Source organism: Diabrotica virgifera, chromosome 2, assembly GCF_917563875.1.
Source record: "Diabrotica virgifera virgifera chromosome 2, PGI_DIABVI_V3a".
In the NCBI taxonomy this organism is placed as follows: domain Eukaryota; kingdom Metazoa; phylum Arthropoda; class Insecta; order Coleoptera; family Chrysomelidae; genus Diabrotica; species Diabrotica virgifera.
The window spans coordinates 4,239,485-4,264,994 of record NC_065444.1 but is presented as its reverse complement, the minus strand read 5'-3'; the positions used below and the strand labels follow the sequence as shown (position 1 = coordinate 4,264,994).

Below are 25,510 nucleotides of genomic sequence, written 5' to 3'. Positions count from 1 at the left end.
GTCAAAAATGAGTTAAAGTAGAAATCGCACACTTTAAGGCCATATTAATGTCCCAAACAGAAAATTGCAGCTAATTTCTCATAGATGGCGCCGCTGTAGTAAGTCCCGTTATGTCACCATAACTTTATATTGCAACAGAAGGAGACAAGCCACAGTAGTAATCAACATGGCGGCGGAACATTCCCGTGCATGTAAATGGAAAATAGACGTTTCTGAATTTGATTCTGAACACAGTGACTAAGATCCGTTTTTAAATGAAAGCGAAGATGTCAAAGACTATACAGTATGCGCAAGTAGCAGCGATTCCTAAAACATAAACTTAGGAACGGTTTGTTTATTAAACGTGTGGCTTGTCCCCTTATGTTATATTTTTCAAACCTAAAAATATTAGGATTGTTCTAAAGGTTTTTTGGGGCTTATCCCTTTTTAGTAAAATACTTACTTTATTGTAGGAAAATGAATAGGTTTAGGTTTATACCCCATAGATTTCTCCAGATGTCTTGCCAACTCCAGAAAAGAAAGCGCCTTCTAGATGAATAGCCAACTACATAAAAACATTAAGCACAAGACTAAAAGAAATATAGGTTACTAATATATAAATACAAAAGGGAAGAAAATAGAACCAAAAAAATTAGGTGCACCTTGCGGTTGCACAAAACAGTGTAGACAGAAATTGGTGCTTGCCAACAGATTCTACCAGATACTGAGAATAATGAACCACTGGAAGACACTGAACATTTGGACCCCTTTTCAGCTATTGAAAATATTGACAACTAAATTATTTTATTGCTGAATTTGATGTTCATTTTTAGAATATAAGTTTTTATACAAAAGGACATAAGCCTCATATTTTTTTCAAAAAATATTCAAAAGCTCAAAACCGTTAAATAAATATTTGTGTTACTTTTATTGTGTATTTAATAACATATTTCCAAACGATTACGGGCCTTACTTCCGAGAAAAATGTAAAAATTGGATTTCAGGATTTGAAAATAAGTTTAAAATGATACCTATTTTCTCCAAAGTATTGTTTGGTGGCATATCCCTTTCTGGTCCCAAGGTCTTCAATTACTGAGGAGTTGTCTTTATGAATACATAAAAAGAGGGAAGCCGTCCCTGTAGCGTATTTTGGTAAATTGCTAAACCTGCATCTTTATAATCTGCGCAGACACTGACGCTCAGATTGTTTTCTGTCAGTTGCCAAAAAATAGGCGCCATTGTAAGATAAGCGTTTGTTAGTTGTTTAGGCAGATTTATGAAGAAATAAGTTTTTTTTTCTGCTTTTGATTTGAATGCTTCGCGCATTCTAGGTTAATTAAAGTTACATCTTGATAATAAAAATATCGTAATTATGAAGAGGCCCAACTTTAAAGTCGGCGATAAAATCTTCGCCAAAGTTAAAGGATATCCAGTATGGCCAGCACGCGTAAGTAAATAAAAATTATTTTCGAATAAATTAATCATAAGGGGTCATTTTAGATTGTCTCCGAAGCTGGAAAAAAGTTCAATGTCTTGTTTTATGGCACTGGTGAAACGTAAGTATTCCATTTCTTAAAATATACCAATGCGGCTTCCTATTGACAATTATCCCAATCTAATAAACAAAAAAAAGTTGTGTTAGGAATCTCCTTGGATACAGTGTTAAGACCTTTATCACACCTTCAGTAATTTGGATAGTGAAGCTGCTGATGCATTAAAAACTACTGTAGCATAAGAAAGTGAAAGCAATATGTAATTTATATGTAGGTATGCTTCACCTGTCTACATTGTTACATTATTTTTAAATTACAGTGGAACCTCGATTAACCGTCTCTCCATTAACCGTCACCTCTGTTAACCGTCAGGGTACATACAAAAGTTGTATTGACTACATTAGCAATAATTTTAATGCAAAAAAAAATAAAAAAAAGCTAATTTGATTTGTGATGAGGACACAAAGGGCTATCCATTGCTGACAGATAAAGAAATCATTGAAATGACAACAAAGGTGGACCAAACAGATTCAGAAGCTGACACAGCTTGGAATTTGACTGTAGCTATATTGATGAACCTATTGTAACTAACAAAGATTTGCTTAAATAATCTAGAGAAGCTGCATCGCATATGTAATAATTCATCGAGTGGTATTCTCAACAAGAAGAAGCCAATAAAGTAGATTGCATGATCTTATGCCGATTAAGAAATTCAGCTGTCGCAAATGTGAAGCAACAGTAAAACAAACACAGATTTCAGAATATTTTAAATTGATTTGATTGTACGAACACAAATACCTCTTATGTTGTCAAACAAACCATACAAATGAAATTTGAGAGTTGTACTATGAATTTATATTTTTTTTAATGTTCTGTTAACCGTCTTTTCGATTATCCGTCATACCCTTGGTCCGGTGCCCTGAGGGATAATCGAGGTTCTACTATACCTAGATGTATTTTTAAATTAAACTGTAGTAAGCATTAGTTAGAGAAGAATAAGATTGGCTTGGGTATCATTCCATTCGGAAAACTCTTATATTCTAAAGAACAGAAAATACCCCAATACCTATGAACAAGAGTCTTCAATCAATGTATACTCCCTGACCTCATAGGAAGAGTAGATATTATATCTGTACCGTTGAGGTAAACAGTTGTATATCCATAATGACACATTTACAAGAAAGCGCAAAACATACAGACTAGTCAATAAACTATAAAAAATTTTTTACTTCCATTACGTTGAATTCAACATTATTGGTATATTAGACTACATAAATGGAAATCTATTGCTGGATATTAGTATTGTTACGAAATTACCTACTTGCTGTATGATATTGGGAGTTACGACTTTTTACCTTTACGTCTTTCAACTGGTAATATGCAAAATAAAAATCTTAAGTGATTACAAAAATATTATATTCCGTATTTAATAATGCAAAAACCAAATCACAATGTTTGGAACCAAAGAACTCGTTAGAAAAAAAAAGAAATAAAGAATATATAAAATCTAAATATTTTAATCTTAATAAAGGTGATACCTTTATTTTAAGGCTATGGGTACATAATTCGCAAATATTTTACGTGTATCCGTACTTTTTCTGTCTTTACACAGCAAATTACGTGTAGTAAAATTCACACTGGTATGGATATGTAAACATTTCTATAATGTCATTCTACTTGAAAATGTCATCATGAATTTAAAGAGATGGGTTTTGAGTGTTCTTGGATAACTGTTATTTTTATAATTGGAAATTATTAATTCAGTTAATAAATATGATAATTTTTTCACCACTAACTATGTATTCAGTGATTGTAATAATTTATTTGTACAACAAAGGCTAATACTCAATCGAGAAAAGAGGAAAAGTGTTAAAGTGATTTTTTAATAATATATTGTTATGGAACGCTTACATTTTTGAACATCTTTAACAACAAAATACTTGGATCACAGAATATATTATCCTGATGTATTCTCTGCTTGGATCTTCCACAAATAATAAACAATAAATAACTTTTTATTAAGTTCACGTCTTAAATCAATTATTTATCAAATACACTATATTTCAATAATATTTAATCAATAACTCAACATATTCCCGATGCAATGTCAAATATTTAAAATTGTCACTGATTGTCAGTGTCTGACTGACAATATATGCTGACAATATTATATTCGGCTGAGTGCGTTCTAAGACAAAGATAGATTTGGAAAATATTACCACGGCATTGTGTTTATTTTTCGAATCCTGAAAAAACCAATAAATATTTTTGAAAAATTTAAACGCAGAATGAAAGACTAAATTATTACAGAGGGCCGAAAGTCCCTTAGAATAAATAAAAAGTTTGTTTTGAATGATATACAGTGGAACTTGGTTATAGTTATAGCGTCATTGAAGGGCCCAGTGAAAAAATGACGCTATATCAGAGTGACGTTATAAAAGAGGTAGAAAAAAATGAAATATTAACCAGGCAAAATTTTATTACAGCATTATTTGCACTATTTTATTACAGCAGAAAATTTGACTCTTTATGATGGCACTGACAAATAATAAGAAATCATAAACTGCCAAGCTCACATAACTGTACACAAAGGGATAATGGGCCTTTCTCACATTCTTGGAAGGAGCAATGTCGCAAAGCTGGAAACGCATTGCACTTTATTCTTCATAAAATGAAAAAACAACAACCTACTGTAAAATTTTATGACGCTATAGACGAGGGTTACTTTATTTTTACCGCTAAAACCAGGTTTTTAATAATGTTATCGAATAGTTTTTGGCCGGACCTATTAAAAATTGACGTTACAACCGAGGTGACGTAACTACCGAGGCCGTAATATCCAAGTTCCACTGTATTTGAAATTAAAAATCACACTAAATTTTCTCTTAGTTTTTCACCCCTGTAACTTATTAAAATAAACATTATAGAAGTTCTCGGGGACTTTCGGCCCTCGGTAAGAACGTAATCTTTCATTCTGCATGTAAATTTTTCAAAAATACTTATTAGTTTTCTCAGGATTCGAAAAAAATGAATCCCCATTTGAATAGCATTGCAGCCGAAAAAACGTACCGATCCTCTTAATGTAAAAGTGGAGCTACGATTGGTTACCACTACCGCATACCAAACCATATTATCGTGTATGCATGTATCTATGGGGTTGCTATGGATATACTACTGTTTACTTCAACTAATAGAGTTGCTATTGTTTCTAAACGCTTTATTTAGGCAACTAATAATGCTGGAATGGAAAGACAAATGCTGAACATTAACAGACAGGAAAAGACAGCAATGGATCAGTAACAAAACAAAGGTGAGAGATGTCTTAACCCGAGTGGCAAAAACATAAATGGAAGTTCACTGGATGTACCCTAAGGCAGAAGGATGAAAGATGGACAAGATGATTATACATATACAGTAGAACCTCGATTATCTGTCAGGGCACCGGACCAAGGGTATGACAGATAATCGAAAAGACTGTTAACAGGACATTAAAAGAAATTAAAAATTTATAGTACAACTCTCAAATTTGATTTGTATGATTTGTTTGACAATATAAGAGGGATTTGCGTTCGTACAATTGAATCAATTTTTAATATTCCGAAATCTTTGTTTATTTTACTATTGCTTCACATTTTGCGACGGCTGAATTTCTTAATCGGCATAAGATCATGCAATCTACTTTATTTGCTTCTTCTTGTTGAGAATACTACTCGATGAATTATTGCATATGCGATGTAGCTTCTCTAGATTATTTACGCAAATTTTTGTCAGTTACAATAGGTTCATCAACATAGCTACAGTCAAATTCCAAGTCTATGTCAGCTTCTGAATATGTTTGGTCCGCCTTTGTTGCCATTTCAACGATTTCTTTATCTGTCAGCAATGGATAGCTGTTTGTGTCCTCATCACAAATCAAATTAACTTTTTTTTTATTTTTTTACATTAAAATTTTTGCTTATGTAGTCAATACAACTTCTGTATTTACCCTGACGCTTAACAGAGGTGACTGTTAATGGAGAGACGGATAATTGAGGTTCCACTGTACATTATAGACCATGGAATCACAAATGAAAAAGGGGAAGGCCACAAATGCGATGGTCAGATGCACTTAAGAAGCAAGCCTGGTCAAAATGGATGCAAAATGTTTAAGATAGAGAGGCATGGAAGAAGGAAGTGGAGGCCTATGTTCAAGAATATGTAAATAAAATAAAATAGAATGGATGTTTAGGGCTGATTAGATAGATAGAAGCATTACTTAACTGCATAAAATCAAATATATAAAAACTTTATACAATATTCCAGTTACCTATCTTTATCCTTACTTATGCAATCTTGGTTTTCCTAATTTATTTTCAGGTATTTCTAGCTTATGTGAGAAATGTATAATCTGTATTGAAGCTGTCTATCAGTGTATCTTTCGTGGCCTTTTCCTACTAATTTTAAGAATTCAACATCCATTAACACTTTGACTAATATGTGTATCATACACAACAGGTACTCTCCCTGAGCCTATGTGTATGAATTTGATACACAAGAGTAGAACTTATCAAGCCACAAAAGGTGGCCAGGCTGTGACAACTTATGAGGATAAATGGGCCAAGGAGTTAAAGTGTTAAATCTTTGTTTTAAACCTCCAGAGGGAGGGTAGACATGCTTCACCTGTCCGCTGTAGGGTTAAATAAACTCTATTTAGTAATTATGTTTTGTGAAGTTAGTTACATTTTGACAGACTAGACATGGTTGAAAATTACTATACAACTGAGCGCATATTATGAGCATAGCCAATATTAAGAGTAAACAAACATAAATCTTCGCCAATCGATAATTATTTATTTTCCCCTTAATATAATGTATTGATAACAAAAGAGAAAATTATTTGTTGTACAAAATAAAACTATTTTCAGGAAATAAATTCCACAAAATTGTATGAGTTTAGTATACACCCCTACTATTTTCAATAATTCTTCATTTTTTTAATGAAAGAATAAGTTTATTTGAGGTATTAATAGCTTGAGGTAGGAATTTTTGTGTTGTATGTTTCCTACTCTGAATCTGTCAAAATGTGTCTGAGTTAAGAGAAAGGAGGGTGTCCGCACATGTATTTGAGAATATAACATAGTGAATGTATAATTTTGTGATTATATAGGCAGGCATTATATGAATTCAAATCATGGGCTGTGCTGCATAGGTTGAAGTGTAAAGTATAACTTTGACTAAGCTTTGACCCTATATAATAAGAAATCTGCCGACAAACTTATCTTAAGAATCAAAAGCTTGTGCGAGGGTTTCTTACATTTATTTTTTCATTCCTAGTTTTCCCCCCTTATCAGGGGAACTTGCACATTTTTTTTTATTACCGAATAATGTTCAGTTTTGTTTAAAAATGAGATTTCCAAAATTTCACGCTTCAAAAACTCGTAATAACTTAGAAATACAAATTTAAAGTCTTCTGTGGTATAAAATAGTTCAAACGACCCGTAATGTCACATAGTTTTATTATATAGTTATGATTATGGTTATATTTAGGTATATTCTTCTTCTTTAGTTTATTGGCCTGCACCTACTTGGGTATTTGGCCAGCTCATCAGTATGGAATAAGGAAAAAATATTTATATTCTAATGGCATTTATTGTATTTCATTGTAGTAATTATACCAGTTTGTTGAGATTGGAGTTGGATACAGTTTTTGAAGGAAAGGAAAGAAGGTTTACTATGAAAAATAAAACCATTTTGTAAAAGTACAAGTTTTCTATGAATATTTCAAATGATCAAAAACACTTGTGACGTCACATAACTGTATTTTCTACTGACTTTAAAATTAAATACAATATTGTTTACTTTGTTGGTACAGAATGTAAACATTACCGGATTACGTCACAACACGTTTTGGTCTGACTGGTATAATTTGAATATTTAATCGTCTTTAGGGGCCAAACGAAAGACAAAAGAAACTTTTTTTATCTTTGATACATGTTTTAAATTATGTTCTGTTGTGATTCATAACATTTTTTTCGAATTTAAAATTTTATGCAAGTTTCCTATTGACGTTGTCATCAAATTTCGCTTGTTTGTATGATTTTTAGAGGTTTAGTGGCATTTTTGTCTGTAACGACTGGACTAATACTGGTTTTTGTTATTTTGTTGACCAAACAGCAAAAAAATATAGTAATGTTTAAATGGCTGTTAATTCTAGTGATAATTAGGTGACCTTCCAAGTATTCTACTTTTTATATTTGCAAAGAAGTAACTATACCATTCTTGTACAATTAAGCATTTTTATTATTTTTGAAACATTTTTAAACTTTGTAAAGACTTTATAATTCAAGAGAGTGAAATATTGAGGTGAATTAAATGTGTTTTTTGGTATGGTTATTGTTGCTGATTAAATTATTAGAGCCGTTTTTCAACTTTTTTGTTTAAGTAATTATAGTTTAATTTATTTTACATACATATCTAATACTGTTGATGCTGTATTTAATAATTCAAACTTTATTTGGTGTCAGTATGTTTGTGCCCAATATCCAAGTTACACAGTATTTTCTTCTTCTGCGCATGCCCCATCCTTTAATCCGGCACCTGCCACTTGGCTTTGCAAGACGCCAACTGCCACGTGGGGTGCTCACAGCACCCCTTAAAAATTTTCTGTGATCTACTTGTTTAAAAAACAAAATAATGTGTTGAGTAACACAAGCATATTAAAAAACATGTTTTATTAACTTATTAGCCACTAATATGTTATAAAAGTTAAAAAATAAAATGAAAAAGGTGTTATAAGCAAATTAGCAAGTACTAAGCCATAATAAATGAAGTCAAGTAAAATATCTAAAAAAAATTAAGATTTAGTGAGTATAGAATCTACATTAAATAATTTAAATGTTATTTCAATAAAAAATGTAAATTTGACCTGTTTATCAAAAATACAAAAAAAATTAAAACTTAAAGTGCCAGATTATAACACCCCAATTCGACTTTAGAGCTACAAGTTCAGAATGACACTAAATAACCACTTCAAACACTAACACATATATGCTATATAATATTATAGAAAGCTACTATGACGCACAGCTTGGTTACCAAACTTGAAATACCAAATATTTGATAAAAATGTGTTATGGGGTGCTGGTAGCACCCCACGTGGCAGGTGCCGGGTTAAGGACATTGACAGTCATCACTGCATATTTTACTCTGTCTGCAGCCATTTTGAAGAGCTCTATTGTTCTTTTTTAACACATTGAACGCCACGTGAGTTGTATTTAACTCACGCCTTATTTGGCCCAGGCGCTCAGTTAGTTAAATATAATTCACATTAGCATTGAGATTCTGAACTTGGAGCCTGAAGGCAAAAACAAAAAATTTTAAAAATACTAGATTTGTTGTAAAATGTATATTTTAAAATACCCTAAATAAGGGTCACAATAATACAAAACGTTTTCATATTCATAAAGAAATCCGTCGTCAGTGTTCTAAAAGCCCTAAAATTAAGTATAACCTAATTAATTGAGAAAAAAGTTAAAAATTGACTGTCAATTTTTAATTTTTTCTCAATTAAATTAGGGGACATCCATAAATTACGTCGTAAAAAATTTGGACTTTTTAATACCCTCCCCTCCCTCCGTCGTAATTCGTCGTTTATCGACGAACCCCCCCCTTGTCGACGTCGTCATTGCAGTTCACGACCCCCCTTTCAGTGATTTAAAAAATTCAATGTTATTTTTTTTTTTTTTTAATCAACCTTGAAACTTTATTTGCGAATGTATCATAACAAGAACAATTAAGGGGGTAAGCGCAAAATCTTGGTCCAATGCTATTTAAATGCATTCTTTTTTCGAATCCTGAGAAAACTAATAAATATATTTGAAAAATATAAACTCAGAATGAAAGATTACATTATTACTGAGGGCTGAAAGTCCCTTAGAATAAACAAAAGTTTTCTTTTGAATGAAATTTTTGAACTTAAAAATCAGACTAAATATTCTCTTTTTTATCCCTGTAACTTATACAAACATTATAGATGTTTTCAGAAACTTTTGGCCCTCGGTAATAATGTAATCTCTCAATCTGCGTTTAAATTTTGTATTAGTTTTCTGAGTATTCGAAAAAAATGAGTGCATTTAAATAGCATTGGACCAAGATTTTGCGTATAAATCTTCTCTAAGTATAAATACGACTTACTAACTAAATAGAACACAATATTTTATTTCCATTCATTCTTTCAGAACTATTTTTTCACACACAGTATGCAGCACATAAATGAATCAACAATTTAATATTGTTTGCTTCCAGACGTTGTTCTGTATTCGCGGTGTGCAAGTACTTGGAAAGGGAAACGAGAAACGACCGTGCGCGAGTCGCGGAGAAATATTGCAACTATCTTAAATAATTCATATTGTCAATTGAAATTGTCAAATTGACGTATATTTCATACCTTCTGTCATTGAGGCAGAAAAATTATATATTGCTCCACAATATTGATATGATATGCAATTATTATATAAAGGTAAATTTAATTAATTGTATTTTGCTTGCAGTACTGCATTTTAATAACTGATTTTATTTACTACATACAATTGTTTACGTTTGCTAAACATAACCTGCATCTTATTTTTTCTTCTTATTATTTTTTTGGACTATGGTCTTGACAATTATCCAGCAACCAGGACTAATATAATTGGCCAATATAATTAAAAGTGCGAATAAAAGTACAGAGCGTAGAAATAGAGGTCGCTTTGCCGAACTTGCACGGTCCCAATATAGAGTAGAGTAGAGTAGAGTATTTATTGGTAATAATGTACAAATGTACTTTTACATGTCAGCAATAATTAAAATTGTCTAAAATTACATTAAAAGTTGACAGTACTTCAGTAAAAAAAAACCTATTACTAAAATTTAAAAACTAAACACTAATTAAATTACAGGACAAAACAAAATTTAGATCTGAAGTACTCCTCAAATGAGTAGAAAGCACCCATCAGAAGATAATTTTTAATTTGTCTCTTAAATTGGTTAAAATCAAGACTTTTAATAGATATTGGTATACAGTTATAAAATTTCAATGCTAGGTATCTGGTTCCATTTCTGGTCCTCTCAAGTCGACTGAAGTCTGGTACAAGGGCATCATGATTTCTAGTCTGATAAGTATGCTGTTTATATATAGAAACGCTTGTTTAAACCCAAAGAACAATGTCTTATTGCTTGTTGTCCTGTACAAAAGTGGGAATAGTAATATTATGTAAGGCTGTGACGATAAAAACGAAATGTATGTGATAAAAGTATCTATAACAGAATTGTTTTTAATTTTAACAAAGGTGTATTTATTCGTATACGTTTTGTTTTATTTTCAATTTCATTTCAAAAACTATACGTTTTTATATGAATATCTGATACTTTAATGCTGGTAAAAACTAGTAAAAAATTATATTTATAGAGGCAATATCGACAAATTTAAATATACCAATATATTAAACGACGTCGAATGTGCACTTATACCCCCCACCCCTGTCTTATATCGTCGAAATAAGCAAGCCCCCCTCCCTCTTCTCAACGACGTAGTTTATGGATGTTCCCTTAGGTTATACTTAATTTTAAGACTTTTAGAACACTGACGATGTGTTTCTTAATCCGAAAACGTTTTGTATTATTGTGACTCTTATTTAGGGTATTTTAAAATACACCTTTTACGACAAATCTAGTATAATGCGGCAGATTCGTGCAATATATTATAAGAATTGCACATTTAATGATACAAGCGTATAATTTGGTCCACATATACTGCACAAATAAAGGTTCAAATTTAGATATGAGGCCATCTCAGATTTTGCCTTTTACAAAAATGGCGGTCATTCAAAATGGGCGACTATACATATATGACTAATAGCACGATATCTTTTGAATGAAAAGTCTGATTTCAACCAAATTTGGTACGTAGGTTCGTTTTGTGATTTACAAGATCGATGCCATAAACTGGAAGAATCGTTTTACCGGAAGTTTTGTTTTTCCTGGTTTTTTATGTAAAACTATTTTATATTATGTAAATAATTTATTTTCAATTTTTTCACCCTGTATATATTAATTTTTCAAAATGGTAATACCACTATTGAAAAGAGCGTAAGAATATGTTTTAGGAAATATTTTGAACTTTGTAGTTATGTTAATTATAATTAGCATTTAATAAATGCATAACGTATCTTCACATGTACCTATATGTGGCAGATTCGTGCAAATATTATAAGAATTATTGTACATTTAATGGTAGAGTCATATAATTTGGACAACATATACTACACATACAAAAGTTCAAATTTAGATATGAGGCCATCTCAGATTTTGCCTTTTACAAAAATGGCGAGCATTCAAAATGGCGGCTATACATATGTGACTAATAGCACACGAAAAGTCCGATTTTAGCCAAATGTGGTATCAAGTTTCTTTTTTTGATGAATAAGATCGAGGTCTTGTGTTTTTACTGTTTTTTATGTAAAAATATGTTGTTGTTTTTTTCAATTCTTTCACCCTGTATATATTAATTTTTCAAAAAGGTAATACCACCATTGAAAATAGTGTAAAAATATTTTTTAGGAAAGATTTTGAACTTTTTAGTTATGTTAATTACCATTTAATAAATGCATAACATATCTTCACATGTACCTATGTGCGGTAGATTCATTTTGAATGCCTGCCATTTTTGTAAAAGACGAAATCTGAGATGGCCTCATATCTAAATTTGAATCTTTGTATGTGTAGTGTGTGTGGTCCAAATTATATGCTTTTACCATTAAATGTACAATAATTCTTATATTATTTGCACGAATGCGCCGCACATAGGTTCATAGGTACATGTTAAGATACGTTATGCATTTATTAATTGGTAATTAATATAACTAAAGAGTTTAAAATATTTCCTAGAAAATATTTTTACGCTCTTTTCAACGTCGGTATTAACTTTTTGAAAAATTAATATATACAGGGTGAAAGAATTGGTAAAAAAACAACATGTTTTTACATAAAAATCAGGAAAAACACAACTTCTGGTAAATCGATTCTTCCGGTTCAAGACCTTGTTCTAACACATCAAAATAAGAATCTATATAACAAATTTGGTTGAAATCGGACTTTTCGTTCAAAAGTTATCGTGCTATAAGTCACATATGTGTAGTCGCCATTTTGCATGCCGCCATTTTTGTAAAAGGTAAAATCTGAGATGGCCTTATATCTAAATTTGAACCTTGATGTGTGTAGTATATGTGGTTAAAAATAATATGCTTCTACCATTAAATGCACAATAATTCTTATAATGTTTGCAGAATTTGCCACACATAGGTACTTGTGATGATACGTTATGCATTTATTAAATGATAATTAACATAACTAAAAAGTTCCAAATTTTTTCTACAAAATATTTTTACGCTCTTTTCAATTGCGGTATTACCTTTTTGAAAAATTAATATATACAGAGGGAAAAAATTGAAAAAAAAAACAACCAGTAAAAACACAACTTCTGGTAAACCGATTCTTCCGGCTCACCATATCCCTCTTGTAAATCAAAAAGAAAACCTATATACCAAATTTGGTTGAAATCGGACTTTTCGTTCAAAAGTTATGATACTATTAAACACATAAGTATAGCCGCCATTTTGAACGCCCGCCATTTTTGTAAAAGACAAAATCTGAGATGGCCTCATATCTAAATTTGAACCTTTATATATGTGTAGTATAGATGTGGTGCAAATTATATGCTTGTATCATTAAATGTGCAATTGTTTCACATATCGACCGCACTAGTATTTTTGTGATTTATGGTATACAGCCAGCTGCAGGAAGTTTATTTTCCTCGTGGATTTAAAAAAGAATTTAATGTGGCGGTCAATGTGTTCAAGTCTAGCTTTAAATTTGCCAACCAGGACATGTATTGTCTCTCCGGTGCTCTTTCTCCTTCCACCTTTCTTATTTACTTGTCAGTATAAATTTTATGGAATAATTTAAAATTAAAATATAAACTTTCTTTTAGTGGATGCATTAGTAGTGAACACTTGTTCTATTACTTGAAAAATAAGAAAAAGTTTCAGAAACCATTGAAAAGACAAGACTACATTGCTGCTTTTAAAGAGATAGAAGACGCTATAAAAAAGGATGGCGGAGATGGGGATGAATCTCCAGATAAAAACGATTCTCTAGCAGCTGATGTAAGTACTTCAGATCTTTAAGTTTTATCGCTTTTGTCTTTATTTCTCTATTGTAATTGCCTTGATTTTAGTGAATCATTATTGTATCAGCTAAAAATTGTTTTGAATAATTTTTCAGGTCTCCTTGGACACTTCTACTGCCAACAATAGCCCTGTAGTAAAAACGGAAAAGAAAACACCAGCTAAAAGGAAGCGGTCCTCTGTGGCAGATGACGCTGCAGCAGCCGAGACGAGCACACCTAAAAAGAAATCTTCTCGTCTTTCAAGGAACAGTGAAGGTATTTAGTGTATTTACTATGCCCTCAGAATTTAAACAGGTTAAAATGACGGCATTTTTTCAAAATGTTATCAAATTGATATTTTATCATTTAGTATTTCTTCAATGGCGCTACAGCCCAAATCGAACCTCTAAATTATCTCCTCCTCTATAACCTTCTCTAAATTGTTATCAAACATTACTGGCCCTGCGCCGATCGTCTCCCTGTTCTGACTTCTAACAGATTATTCGTGTCTGTTGCTACTTCATCCTCCCACCTTTTCCATGGCTCTCTTTTTGGTTTGGCTGACTAAGTATTTTTTATTTCTCTTTACTTAAATTTTTCAATATTTTTAAGACGTTTGTTTCAAACTTGGACCACTATTCCTTCCATTTCCATATGAGTGAAAATAATGCCCTACTATAAACACTCTCTTCATAGGCCTGGATCCCACGTACCAAAAAAGCTTTATTAATGGCAAGCTGGACAAACTTTGTCTTTCCGACTCTGTCTTCGGATCTGCCAATAGATGAGGTTCAACTAAAACGAAATATATCATAGTGTGAATTATGTTAGACCTGGATTCCGCGTATCAAAAAAAAAGTTGATTAATAGCAAGCTGAAAATTTGTTAATAGCTTAAGGGTGTCTAGTCGGACAAACTTTGATGTACGGGAACACTGGAACAGGGTAAGTTTTAATTGTGGAACAGGTTACAGGTTTCGAACTTCAGACTACGAAAACTTCCCATGTATTTTGTCGGACAGAACTTCCAATTGATTTGTTACCCTTTCATTAAACTCTCAAGCAAAAATCAGACTGCTATTACCAATATAATTCTTATCATTTGACGTTTCTACATGTCAGACTGATTAATAGTATGGTATAACTAGACCCAAACCCAGACATCCAAAGTGAAAGTTATCCTTCAACACCAAATTGTTCTATATGGTCCACATAATGTTCAGAAAAACGTCACACCATTTTGAGTGTTGGGTTTGGGGGGGGGGGGAGAGGGGGGAGAAATTGGTAAATTCGTAGTTTTTTACTTTTTCGTCAATATTTCTAAAACTATGCGGTTTAGCATGAACAACCTTCTATACAAAAATATTCTACATTAAATTTGAAATAAAAAAGGCCCTATACATAATCCTTCTAAAATGAACAGTTCCAAAGTTACGGAGGTAGTATATTATAATTGCTCCAAAAAAAGGCCTAACCCAAACATCCAAATTAAAAGTTTTCCTCCAACACCAAAGTGTTCTATATGGTCCACATATTGTTCAGTAAAAAGTTACACCATTTTGAGCGTCCGGTTTGGGGGGAGAAGTCAGTAAATTAGTAGTTGTTTTACGTTTGTCGTCACAATTTCTAAAACTATGCTTTAGCGTAAATAATGTTCTACATGAAATTTAAAATAAAAACGGTCCGATACATAATTGTTATAAAATCAACGGTTCCAGAGTTACGGAGGGTGAAAAGAGGAGGTTTTCGATAGTTTTTATTTTTTGAGCAATTTATAATATTACCGATGAAAGTAATTTTCTTTAACAGGATTGTGTTTTCTAAATAAAATTTGCTATTTCAGTGGCCGATGGTATGTTAGTGATAAGCCCTTAAAGAAACGTCAACCCCGCCACCCAAAATCATCATCAATTGTCCAAATAATATAAAAAGTTTCGAAAACCTCCACTTTTCTTCCTCCGTAACTCTGGAACTGTTGATTTTATAACAATTATCTATAGAACCTTTTTTGTTTTAAATTTCATGTAGAACATTTTTTATAGAACATTGTTTACGCTAAAGCATAGTTTTAGAAATATTGACAAAAAACTACTAATTTACCGACATCTCCCCCCCCCCCCCCCAAACCGGACACTCAAAATGGTGTAACTTTTTACTGAACAATATGTGGACCATATATGTAGAACAATTTGCTGTTGGTGGAAAACTTTTACTTTTGATATCTGGGTTAGGCCTTTTTTTGGACCAATTATACTATACTACCTCTGTAACTTTGGAAATGTTCATTTTAGAAGGATTATGCATAGGGCCTTTTTTATTTCAAATTTAATTTAGAACATTTTTGTATAGAAGGTTGTTCATGCTAAATCGCATAGTTTTAGAAATATTGACGAAAAACGTAAAGAACTACGAATTTACCAATTTCTCTCTCCTCTCCCCCACAAACCCGACGCTCAAAATGGTGCGACTTTTTTCTTAACACTATGTGGACCACATAGAACAATTTGGTGTTGGGAGGATTTGGATGTCTAGGTTATGCCATCTTTTGGATCAATTGTATCATATTATAAAATGCCCAATATATTTGTCTGACAAATATTTTGTCATATATTATATAAAGTTTGCTATTGAATAAACTTAAAAATATCCTGCTAGTTTTTACAATCATAAACTTATCAGGAAGACAAGTTCCACAATTAAAATCACGTTCCACAATTAAAACTTCCCCTGCTCCAGTGTTACCATACATCAAAGTTTGTCCAACTAGACACCATTAACCCCTTCCGCTCCAGGCCACTTTTTGAGATAGGGAGCTGTATACCAGCAAAAGTTTTTTAATGAAAATACATTTTACGATAGTTATGATGTATAATAGAAGAGATATTCACCTATGGGACCAAAAAAATGTTTGAAGCAATTTGAATTTATATGACAATTTATAGTGTTTACCAGAATATCCACATAAGGATATTTGGGTGTAATAGTATATCCACCCTTGGATATCGATTGTACTACCAAAATATCCACATCTGGATACCATTAAAATGTATCTATAACTATATATCTATACCTCGTCCAATTTACTTACCGTTGCACGTCATCCGCGGCATAGCCTGTGACACGATACCAACACGAAATATTTAGGCGGTGGGTGTGTTCTTTTTTAGAATCAAAATGATTCTAAAGGGGAACATACCTACCGCCTAGATATTTCGTGTTGGTATCGTGTCACAGGCTATGGCGCGGATGACGTGCAACGGTAAGTAAATTGGACGAGGTATATGTCTATTATTTAATTTATAAAGTCACGCTAAATAAAAATAAAACATATATAAAAAGACAGTGAACAATTAACAAACGTCGACCTTGAGCTGTTTACATTATTCTGGGAATTGTGTAAAAAAATGGCTAACCATGATATCGCCGTATGGATATCCATGTCCTACCGTGATCCAAATTAATCTACAGAGCACTACACCACTTTTACAGAGTGCAGTAATATCCCTATATTAATATCCGTATGTGGATATCGTGGTAAAGTTCGCCATACCTAAAAATATTCATACGTGGATACGATGGAGCGGAACAGGTTGCTATTAACAAATTTTCAGCTTGTTATTAATAAACTTTTTTTTGGTATGCGGTATCCATTTTTATGCCGGTTTTATCATAGAGCACTGTTAATAAGACAGTTGATGTCAAATAAGCCGAATCAAATAAACCATCTAAAATCTAAATGTTGGTACTATTTTTTTGGCGAGTACAGTCCTATAGTTGCAACAATATGATTACTTTTTGTATCTGTTAGTTATCTATTTGATTGTACTTGAATATTTGGTTTTCATTTCAGAACCACCGAAGGTAGAAAAAGATAAAGACATAGTCGAACCAGAAACACCGTCTAAAAAACCGGAGGAACCTGAAAAAGTAGTTCCTAAAAAAGAAAAAGTGGTTCCTAAAAAAACTCCAAAAGCTAAAGTTAAGGAGGAAAAGAAAAAGGCAGATAAGAAGTGAGAATCTCTAAGAAAAGAAACTGAGATGTCTGCTTTTTAAAAATTCTGCAGTCTTCTCAGTTTTACATTTTAGATATTTTAATTTAATCATTCTTTCAGAGAAGAGGAGACACCAGTAGAGGAGAAGAAAACAAGTGACGCTGGGATTAAGGAAGAGACTGAAACTGTAACTGACATGAGTGTAGAAGATGAAAAACCTGAAAATAAAGAAAAACCTTTAGAAATAATTGCTGAGCATGTTCTAAGACATAATATCCTTTATGTGAGTAAAAATATTTTTTTAATGAAAATTTATCAATGGATATGAATTTTGTCAAATGCTGTTTTGATCAGTTCTATTTGTCCTCGCAACTTTATTATTTCTACTAATCATATTTTGAGAACGATTTCCAGTGTATTGTGGTTTATTTCCATTAAATATATTAGTTATTGTTTCTAGTATATTTTGTGATATATAGATATTTAGCTCTTAATATGAAATTTTTTATTGGTCTGTTTTAGGCAAACCATGTAAAGAAGACAGAGTCTGATTATAAAGGTGAGATTTATATTTTGATTTAAAGAAAAAGTGGTACAGTAGGCGATACTGTAGAGTAGCGCGAAGTTTCATACTATAGTGCTGGCAAAAAAAAATCTTTACAAAGTGAATAAAACGCATAAATCAGGATAATTATCAGTAGTAATTGCACAAGAGCTCTAAAATTATTGAATTTTTCGAGTGAAATTATGTCAAAAATTCTATATCAATTTTAGAGATCGAGTGCTATTTGTTGAGATTATTTCATGAATAAAACTTCAAACCCAAAATTTTATTGTAATTTATTTATGTAAGTACAAATTAGTACAATTACACACACAGTTGTTATAAATATTTGACGGTTGAAAGTCATCACTTTTATAATTTTTAAAACATTATTTGTCACTGAATGTATTTTTTCCTAGCAACGAAGGGCATGCGACGTAATATACTTGACGACGGGTAATTATCAAAAATTATCGGGTATACTATCACAAGAGAGTGAGAATAAATTGAAAATAATGCGACAGTTTTTCGAAAATTTGTTGTCTGGTAATAGACACGAGAGCCCGCAGGGCTCGAGTGGCTATTGCCCAATGACAACAAATTTGAGTAAAAATGAAGCATTATTTTCTTATTTATTATTACTGTCGTGTGATATTCGTAAGATTTTATTTTTTTAATACGTATATTTTGGATATTTTCTTAAATGTGACAGTTGTCAAAACTAGGAAACTGGTTGCCATTAAACAGAAACAATCTACTTAAAAAATTCTATCGGTAATTTTCTACAGTAGATAATTCTCAGTATAATTTTAATCTGATTGGACAGAATTAAACACGTGATCAAATATCTTACTACACGATTGGAAGTTAAAATCATTAAGAAATAATCAGTTTAATTTTTATTTATGTAGCTTTCTATTGGTCAGAATCTCCTATGAATGAAATAATCATTTTTATTTTATAAGTTAATCCTTTATAAGGATATTTAATTTTGGGTTCTGTGGCAGTTATGGAAGGGTTCAACATTACTCCATTCCTGATGATGGTGTCAGACTGAGATGATGTTTTTTAAGAGCTCCAGAACCCGGTTTTCTTTCCGGAACAGTCTCAGAAGGCTACAAGTCATCCGACCGTTTCAATTGATAAATGGAATCTCTTGAAACACTAATATCACATGCTAGGGTAATTATAGAGTCCCCTTTCTCCAGTAACGTTGAAGCACGAACTTTCTGTTCATTTGTGAGTTTTTTTTCGCCCCATAGTTTTTCCTTCAGTTGTTCAAGAAGTTTCACATTGACTACTTGTATAAAGCCGACTGAGCCTGTTTAGCGTTTTAAGGGAGAGGTGATGACATACTTGCGTCCGCAGGTGCCTGTAGTTTACTGACATCTTATTTTCTTTAGGTTATTCTGTGCATTTGTACTGTCCACACAATTGGCTTTATACAAGTAGTCAATGTGAAACTTCTTGAAAAACTGTAGTAAAAACTATAGGGCGAAAGAAATTCACAAATGAACGGAAAGTTTGTGCTATAACGTTATTTGAGAAAGAGGACTCTGTAATTACCATAGCATGTGATATTGGTTTTTCAAGAGATTCAATTTATCAATTGAAACGGACAGACGTATCGTAGCCTTCTGAGACTGTTCCGGAAAGAAAACCGGGTTCTGGAGCTCTTAAAAAACATCATCTCAGTCTGACACCATCATCAGGAATGGAGTAATGTTGAACCCTTCCATAACTGGTACAGAACCCAAAATTAAATATCCTTATAAAGTATTAATTTGTAAAATTAAAATAATAATTATCCTGATTTATGCGTTTTATTAACTTGTAAAGATTTTTTTGCAGGCACTGTATGTTTTCTGTATCTTAATACTTTTATTTTACAATTAATTGAAAAACAGCTTATGTTTCATTTCAGTTCAGAGTAGAGATGATCGTGTAGTCCCTCTGATGAGGTCAGGGGAGACTGAAACGTGCGTAAGGGGATGATTGATCATCACTGAACTGAAATGAAACAAACTGTCTTTCAATTTCTCAGTTTACTGAGATTGTGAGTACATACACGGAAACAACTCTTTCATTGGAATTTTTTCTTAGAAGAGTAGACGAAATGTGACTGCAAATTGTAGAGTCACTTTCGTCTCCTTTATTCGTCATCTCCGTGCCTTATAAATTGTGAAAGGCAGAGATAAAGGATGTAACCAGAAATTGGCTCTACGAAAGGTTTCAGATTTATGGATCTGAAACTTCTCATTTCTTTACAATTTGTCTTGAAAATAACTAAGTTTAACTGACCACTTTGCTATGTCGAGTACGTATAATATGTAGTGAAATGTGCACTAAGCCGAGATATGTAATTTTGCGTAAAACACATAAGGTGTTGTCAGTCTGAGGACTAAATAGGGAATGTTTGTATACGTGGATAGCACTTGATGTTAATGTTAAGAAACCATTTAGTAAAAATAGAACGACAAAAAATACAGGTGTGCGATTTATGGCTTACAGTTCCGTAAATTCAAAAGCAGTAAAATATTGTCAGACTGGCTATTAAAACCTTTTAGTGAGAATAAAACATGCAGGTGTAACAATTAGTATCGTTTTTATAAAACTTGACCTAAATTAACTGACGACTAAAATTTGGCGATTCAAATATTGTGAAAATAATATTTTCTTATTTGAAGGGGTCTTTAAGTAATAAAGGGCCTAGCCGGATAAGATGATAAAAAATGCCCCCAACTCGATTCGAATTCTATATAGGTCACCGTTTAGCACATATAGAGAAACTCATTTTCTGAAATTTTTAACCCCCTAGGTGGTCACGTGACCCACCTAGAGCCTAATTAGGCTTTTTATGTTTTTATTTTTTATCTTAGCCGCATCGAAGATAGCGAAAAACTTTAAATAAAAAAGTTGTAGGTTTCAAAAAATTCTGTCCGAAAAAAATGTGTTTTTTTTTTAATTTTTGGCGGGAAATTTCAATTTTAGGACGATTTTAAAATTTTAAATGAGAATAAAAAAATAACTAAGACATTCGTTTTCACGAAAAAAATTTATAACGTGTATATTTGCATAATGTATCACCATGAACTTTTTCAGATTTTTAAAATTGGTGAAAAATAAAAAACCGAATTTTTTGTTTTTTTTTTCGCTTTTTGATACAATTTTATACATGGTATTTAAAAAAAGAAACACCGTCACTAGGATAGATAAAAAATTGAAAAACAATTGGGGTTTGCTTAATAAAAAATTTTTGTAATGCCATCCATTTTCAAGATACAGGGCGTTGAAGAAAACAAAATTTTACACATTTTTTAGGATTTTGCCGAAACTACTGGCAACATTGTGACAAAATTTGGCAGGTTTTAAGAGGTAGTTATTGTGCATATTTTGACATACAATTAAGGCTATGGGTACATAATTCGCAAATATTTTACGTGTATCCCTACTTTTTCTGTCTTTACACGGTAAATTACGTGTAGTAAAATTCACACTGGTATGGATATGTAAACATTACTAGAATGTCATTCTACTTGAAAATGTCATCATTAATTTAAAGAGATGGGTTTTGAATGTTCTTGGATAACTGTTATTTTTATAATTGCAAATTATTAATTCAGTTAATAAATGTGATAATTTTTTCACTAACTATGTATTCAGTGATTGTAATAATTTATTTGTACAACAAAGACTAATACTCAATCGAGAAAAGAGGAAAAGTGTTAAAGTGATTTTTTAATAATATATTGTTATGGAACGCTTACAATTTTGAACATCTTTAACAACAAAATACTTGGATCACAGAATATATTATCCTGATGTATTCTCTGCTTGGATCTTCCACAAATAATACACAATAAATAACTTTTTATTAAGTTCACGTCTTAAATCATTTATTTATCAAATACACTATATCAATAATATTTGATCAATAACTCAACATATTCCCGATGCAATGTCAAATATTTAAAATTGTCACTGATTGTCAGTGTCTGACTGACAATATATGCTGACAATATTATATTCGGCTGAGTGCGTTGTAAGACAAAGATAGATTTGGAAAATATTACCAGGGCATTGTGTTCATTTTTTTCGAATCCTGAAAAAACCAATAAATATTTTTGAAAAATTTAAACGCAGAATGAAAGACTAAATTATTACCGAGGGCCGAAAGTCCCTTAAAATAAATAAAAAGTTTATTTTGAATGATATATTTGAAATTAAAAATCACACTAAATTTTCTCTTAGTTTTTCACCCCTGTAACTTATTAAAATAAACATTATAGAAGTTCTGAGGGACTTTCGGCCCCCGCTAATAACGTAATCTTTCATTCTGCGTTTAAATTTTTCAAAAATACTTATTAATTTTCTCAGGATTCGAAAAAAATGAATCCCCATTTGAATAGCATTGTAGCCGAAAATACGTACCGATCCTCTTAAGAATTTTATATCCATCATTGGCGCGCATACGAGTAATGGTCTGAACCTTTTAAAGAAAAAAAGATAGTATGCCACTGACATATTTCAAATTAACAATCATTTTTGAATTCTTCGTTGCATTTTTGGCAAAAAATCTATCTTCCCTTTTTTTCATACGACGCGCCGTTTTCATGCAAAAAATAAAATATTTAATACTTCCAAAGTATTGAAATTAAGTTTTTATGGATGTATGTACGAGTTATGTGTATAATGTAGATTGTATATGTATGTAGATACTTAACATGGTAGTTCGAATACTTTGTAAGGGTTAAGATGTTTTATTTCTTGCATAAAAATGGCGCGTCGTATAAAAAAATGGGAAGATAGATTTTTTGTCACAAATGGAACGAGGAATTCAAAAATGATTGTTAATTTGAAATATGTCAGTGGCGTACTATCTTTTTTCTTTAAAAAGTTCAGACCATTACTCGTATGCGCGCCAATGATGGATATAAAATTCTTAGTTGTATGTCAAAAAATGCACAATAACTACCTCTTAAAACTTGCCAAATTTTATTACAATGTTTTCAGTAGTTTCGGCAAAATCGTAAAAAATGTGTAAAATTTTGTTTTCTTCAACGCCCTGTATCTTGAAAATGGATGACATTACAACAATTTTTTATTAAGCAAACCCCAATTGTTTTTCAGTTTTTATCTATCCTAGTGACGGTGTTACCTTTTTTTAAATACCATGTATAAAATTGTATCAAAAAGTGAAAAAAAACAAAAAAATGCGGTTTTTTAGTTTAAAAAGTACGTTTCACCAATTTTAAAAATCTGAAAAAATTCAGGGTGATGCATTATGCAAAAATACACGTTATAAATTTTTTTCGTGAAAACGTATGTCTTATTTATTTTTTTATACTCGTTTAAAATTTTAAAATCGTCCTAAAATTTAAATTTCCCGCCAAAAATTAAAAAAAAATTCGGACAGAACTTTTTAAAACTTACAACTTTTTTATTTACAGTTTTCCGCTAGCTCTTGATGCGGATGAGATAAAATATAAAAACATAAAAAGCCTAATTAGGGTCTAGGTGGGTCACATGACCACCTAGGGGGCTAAAAATTTCAGAAAGTGGGTTTCTCTATTTTGCTGAACGGTGACCTATATGGAATTCGAATCGAGTTAGGGACATTTTTCATCATCTTACCCGGCTAGGCCCTTTAAGATACTTATGTATTTATATTTTAATAAACTAAAAATAATGCATTAATATTCAATGTTTATCGCTTAGCTGTAGATGGCCAGTTTTCTGTTAGCTTACCTTCTATTTTTTCGTTACAGAAAGGCCAGTAGAACCGCGAGACGATTCTCCTGATCAAATATTACCGGTAACATTACCATCCGGTACTATAGCAGGCATAAAACTTCATTTAAAGTGGCCGGTAGTAGTTACAAATGAATACGAACGAGCCGTTTACGATGAGACAGTAGCAAATAGAGTTTTAGAAACTAAACAAAAAATCGAATCCGGTGAGAGTAGTGTTGGTGACGATCCCGATGTGATTATTCCTAATATCGAAAAGACAGAAGAAGAAGTTAAACAGATATTGTATGCGAAGAAGCTCGAAGCGAAGAAAGCGAAAATAGCCATGCTCAATTTAGAGGCTGAGTTACTTAATCTTGATGTTAAGATTAAAAATTGTCTAGGTTTGGATAAGGTAAGTCTTCTATTCTAAAAAAAAACGAATGTTTTGCAAAACCTTTTTGATTTTTCATTACCTATTATAGTACGAGGGTGTTGCTTGAAGCACAGGTTTTCCTTTGATTTCTATAATATATGTACTTAATGCAACGTTTTTCCAATTTTTTGTTTATCCCTTCCGAAAAATATGATTGGCGAGATCATCAAAATAGGCATTGGTTTGTGAGACATTTTTGTCGTTGGAGTTAAATCTCTTTCCGACGAGCCATTTCTTCAAGTTTAGGAGTAAGAAATAGTCTTCTTTTTTTCTTTATGTGCCATCTCCGCGACAAAGGATGGCAAGCATCATTGCTATTCTAACTATTGACAGTACAGCCTGAAAGAGTTCAGTTTAGCTGCATACAAACCATTCTCTAAGATTTCTCAGCCAAGAAATTTTTCTCCTATCCATGCTGCGCCTTCCTTGAATCTTTCCCTGCATTATTAATTTTAGGAATCCATATCTGTCACCACGTGTTATATGACCCAAGTATTGAAGTTTCCTTATTTTGATGAATCCGGTATCGCCCTGCTGTTCTGTATTCTTCTTAGTACTTCCTCATTGGTTATTCTGTCGGTCCAGGAGATTCTCAGCATTCTTCGATATGCTCACATTTCAAATGCTTCCAATCTATTGAGACATTGTTTATTAAAGGTCCATGTCTCCACACCATACAAAAGAACATAAAATACATACATAACATTTTAGTACTCGCTTTCTAAGATTTAGGCTGAGGTCTCTACTACATAATATTTGTTTGATATTGGTGATTGCACTTCTAGCCTTTTTTATTCTAATTCTGATTTCTGTGGTATAATCGTTTGTTTCACTAATGTTTATAAAGAAATAGTCACTCTTGTTTAGTTTGCAGCCTTGGCTGGAAAAGAATTTTTTCCTTGGCCAAATGCTGTTGTTTTTTTTTTCTCAATTGCTCATTGAATCGATCCAATAAATTGGTATCGTATTCGCCATTGACTGTTTTCTTTTTTTGAAAGTAGTGAATGTGGATTATACCGCGTGCATAAAAAAAACGGTCGCCATGACTTTATGGCTGACAAATCTACGTTTGCCTTCTTTGGTGCCCATTCATCCCGAGAAACTTATTACATACAAGTTAGGTGAAACTGACCTTCAACAATAATTATAATTCACT

The 25,510-nt window shown here is 31.9% G+C and overlaps 1 protein-coding gene across 1 annotated transcript in view; it reads left to right on the top strand.

Annotated features, from left to right (window-relative positions):
* The first annotated feature begins 1,202 nt into the window (after positions 1–1,202).
* The window catches only part of LOC114330121 (hepatoma-derived growth factor-related protein 2), a 32,715-nt gene continuing 8,407 nt past the window's right edge, over positions 1,203–25,510 (top strand). The window contains exons 1-8 of the mRNA XM_028279431.2: positions 1,203–1,426; positions 1,480–1,535; positions 13,477–13,651; positions 13,770–13,929; positions 17,503–17,662; positions 17,765–17,927; positions 18,167–18,203; positions 23,957–24,333. Coding sequence (XP_028135232.1) covers positions 1,352–1,426; positions 1,480–1,535; positions 13,477–13,651; positions 13,770–13,929; positions 17,503–17,662; positions 17,765–17,927; positions 18,167–18,203; positions 23,957–24,333 — 1,203 coding nt within the window. The 5' untranslated portion in view covers positions 1,203–1,351. The remainder of the gene's footprint in view (positions 1,427–1,479; positions 1,536–13,476; positions 13,652–13,769; positions 13,930–17,502; positions 17,663–17,764; positions 17,928–18,166; positions 18,204–23,956; positions 24,334–25,510) is intronic.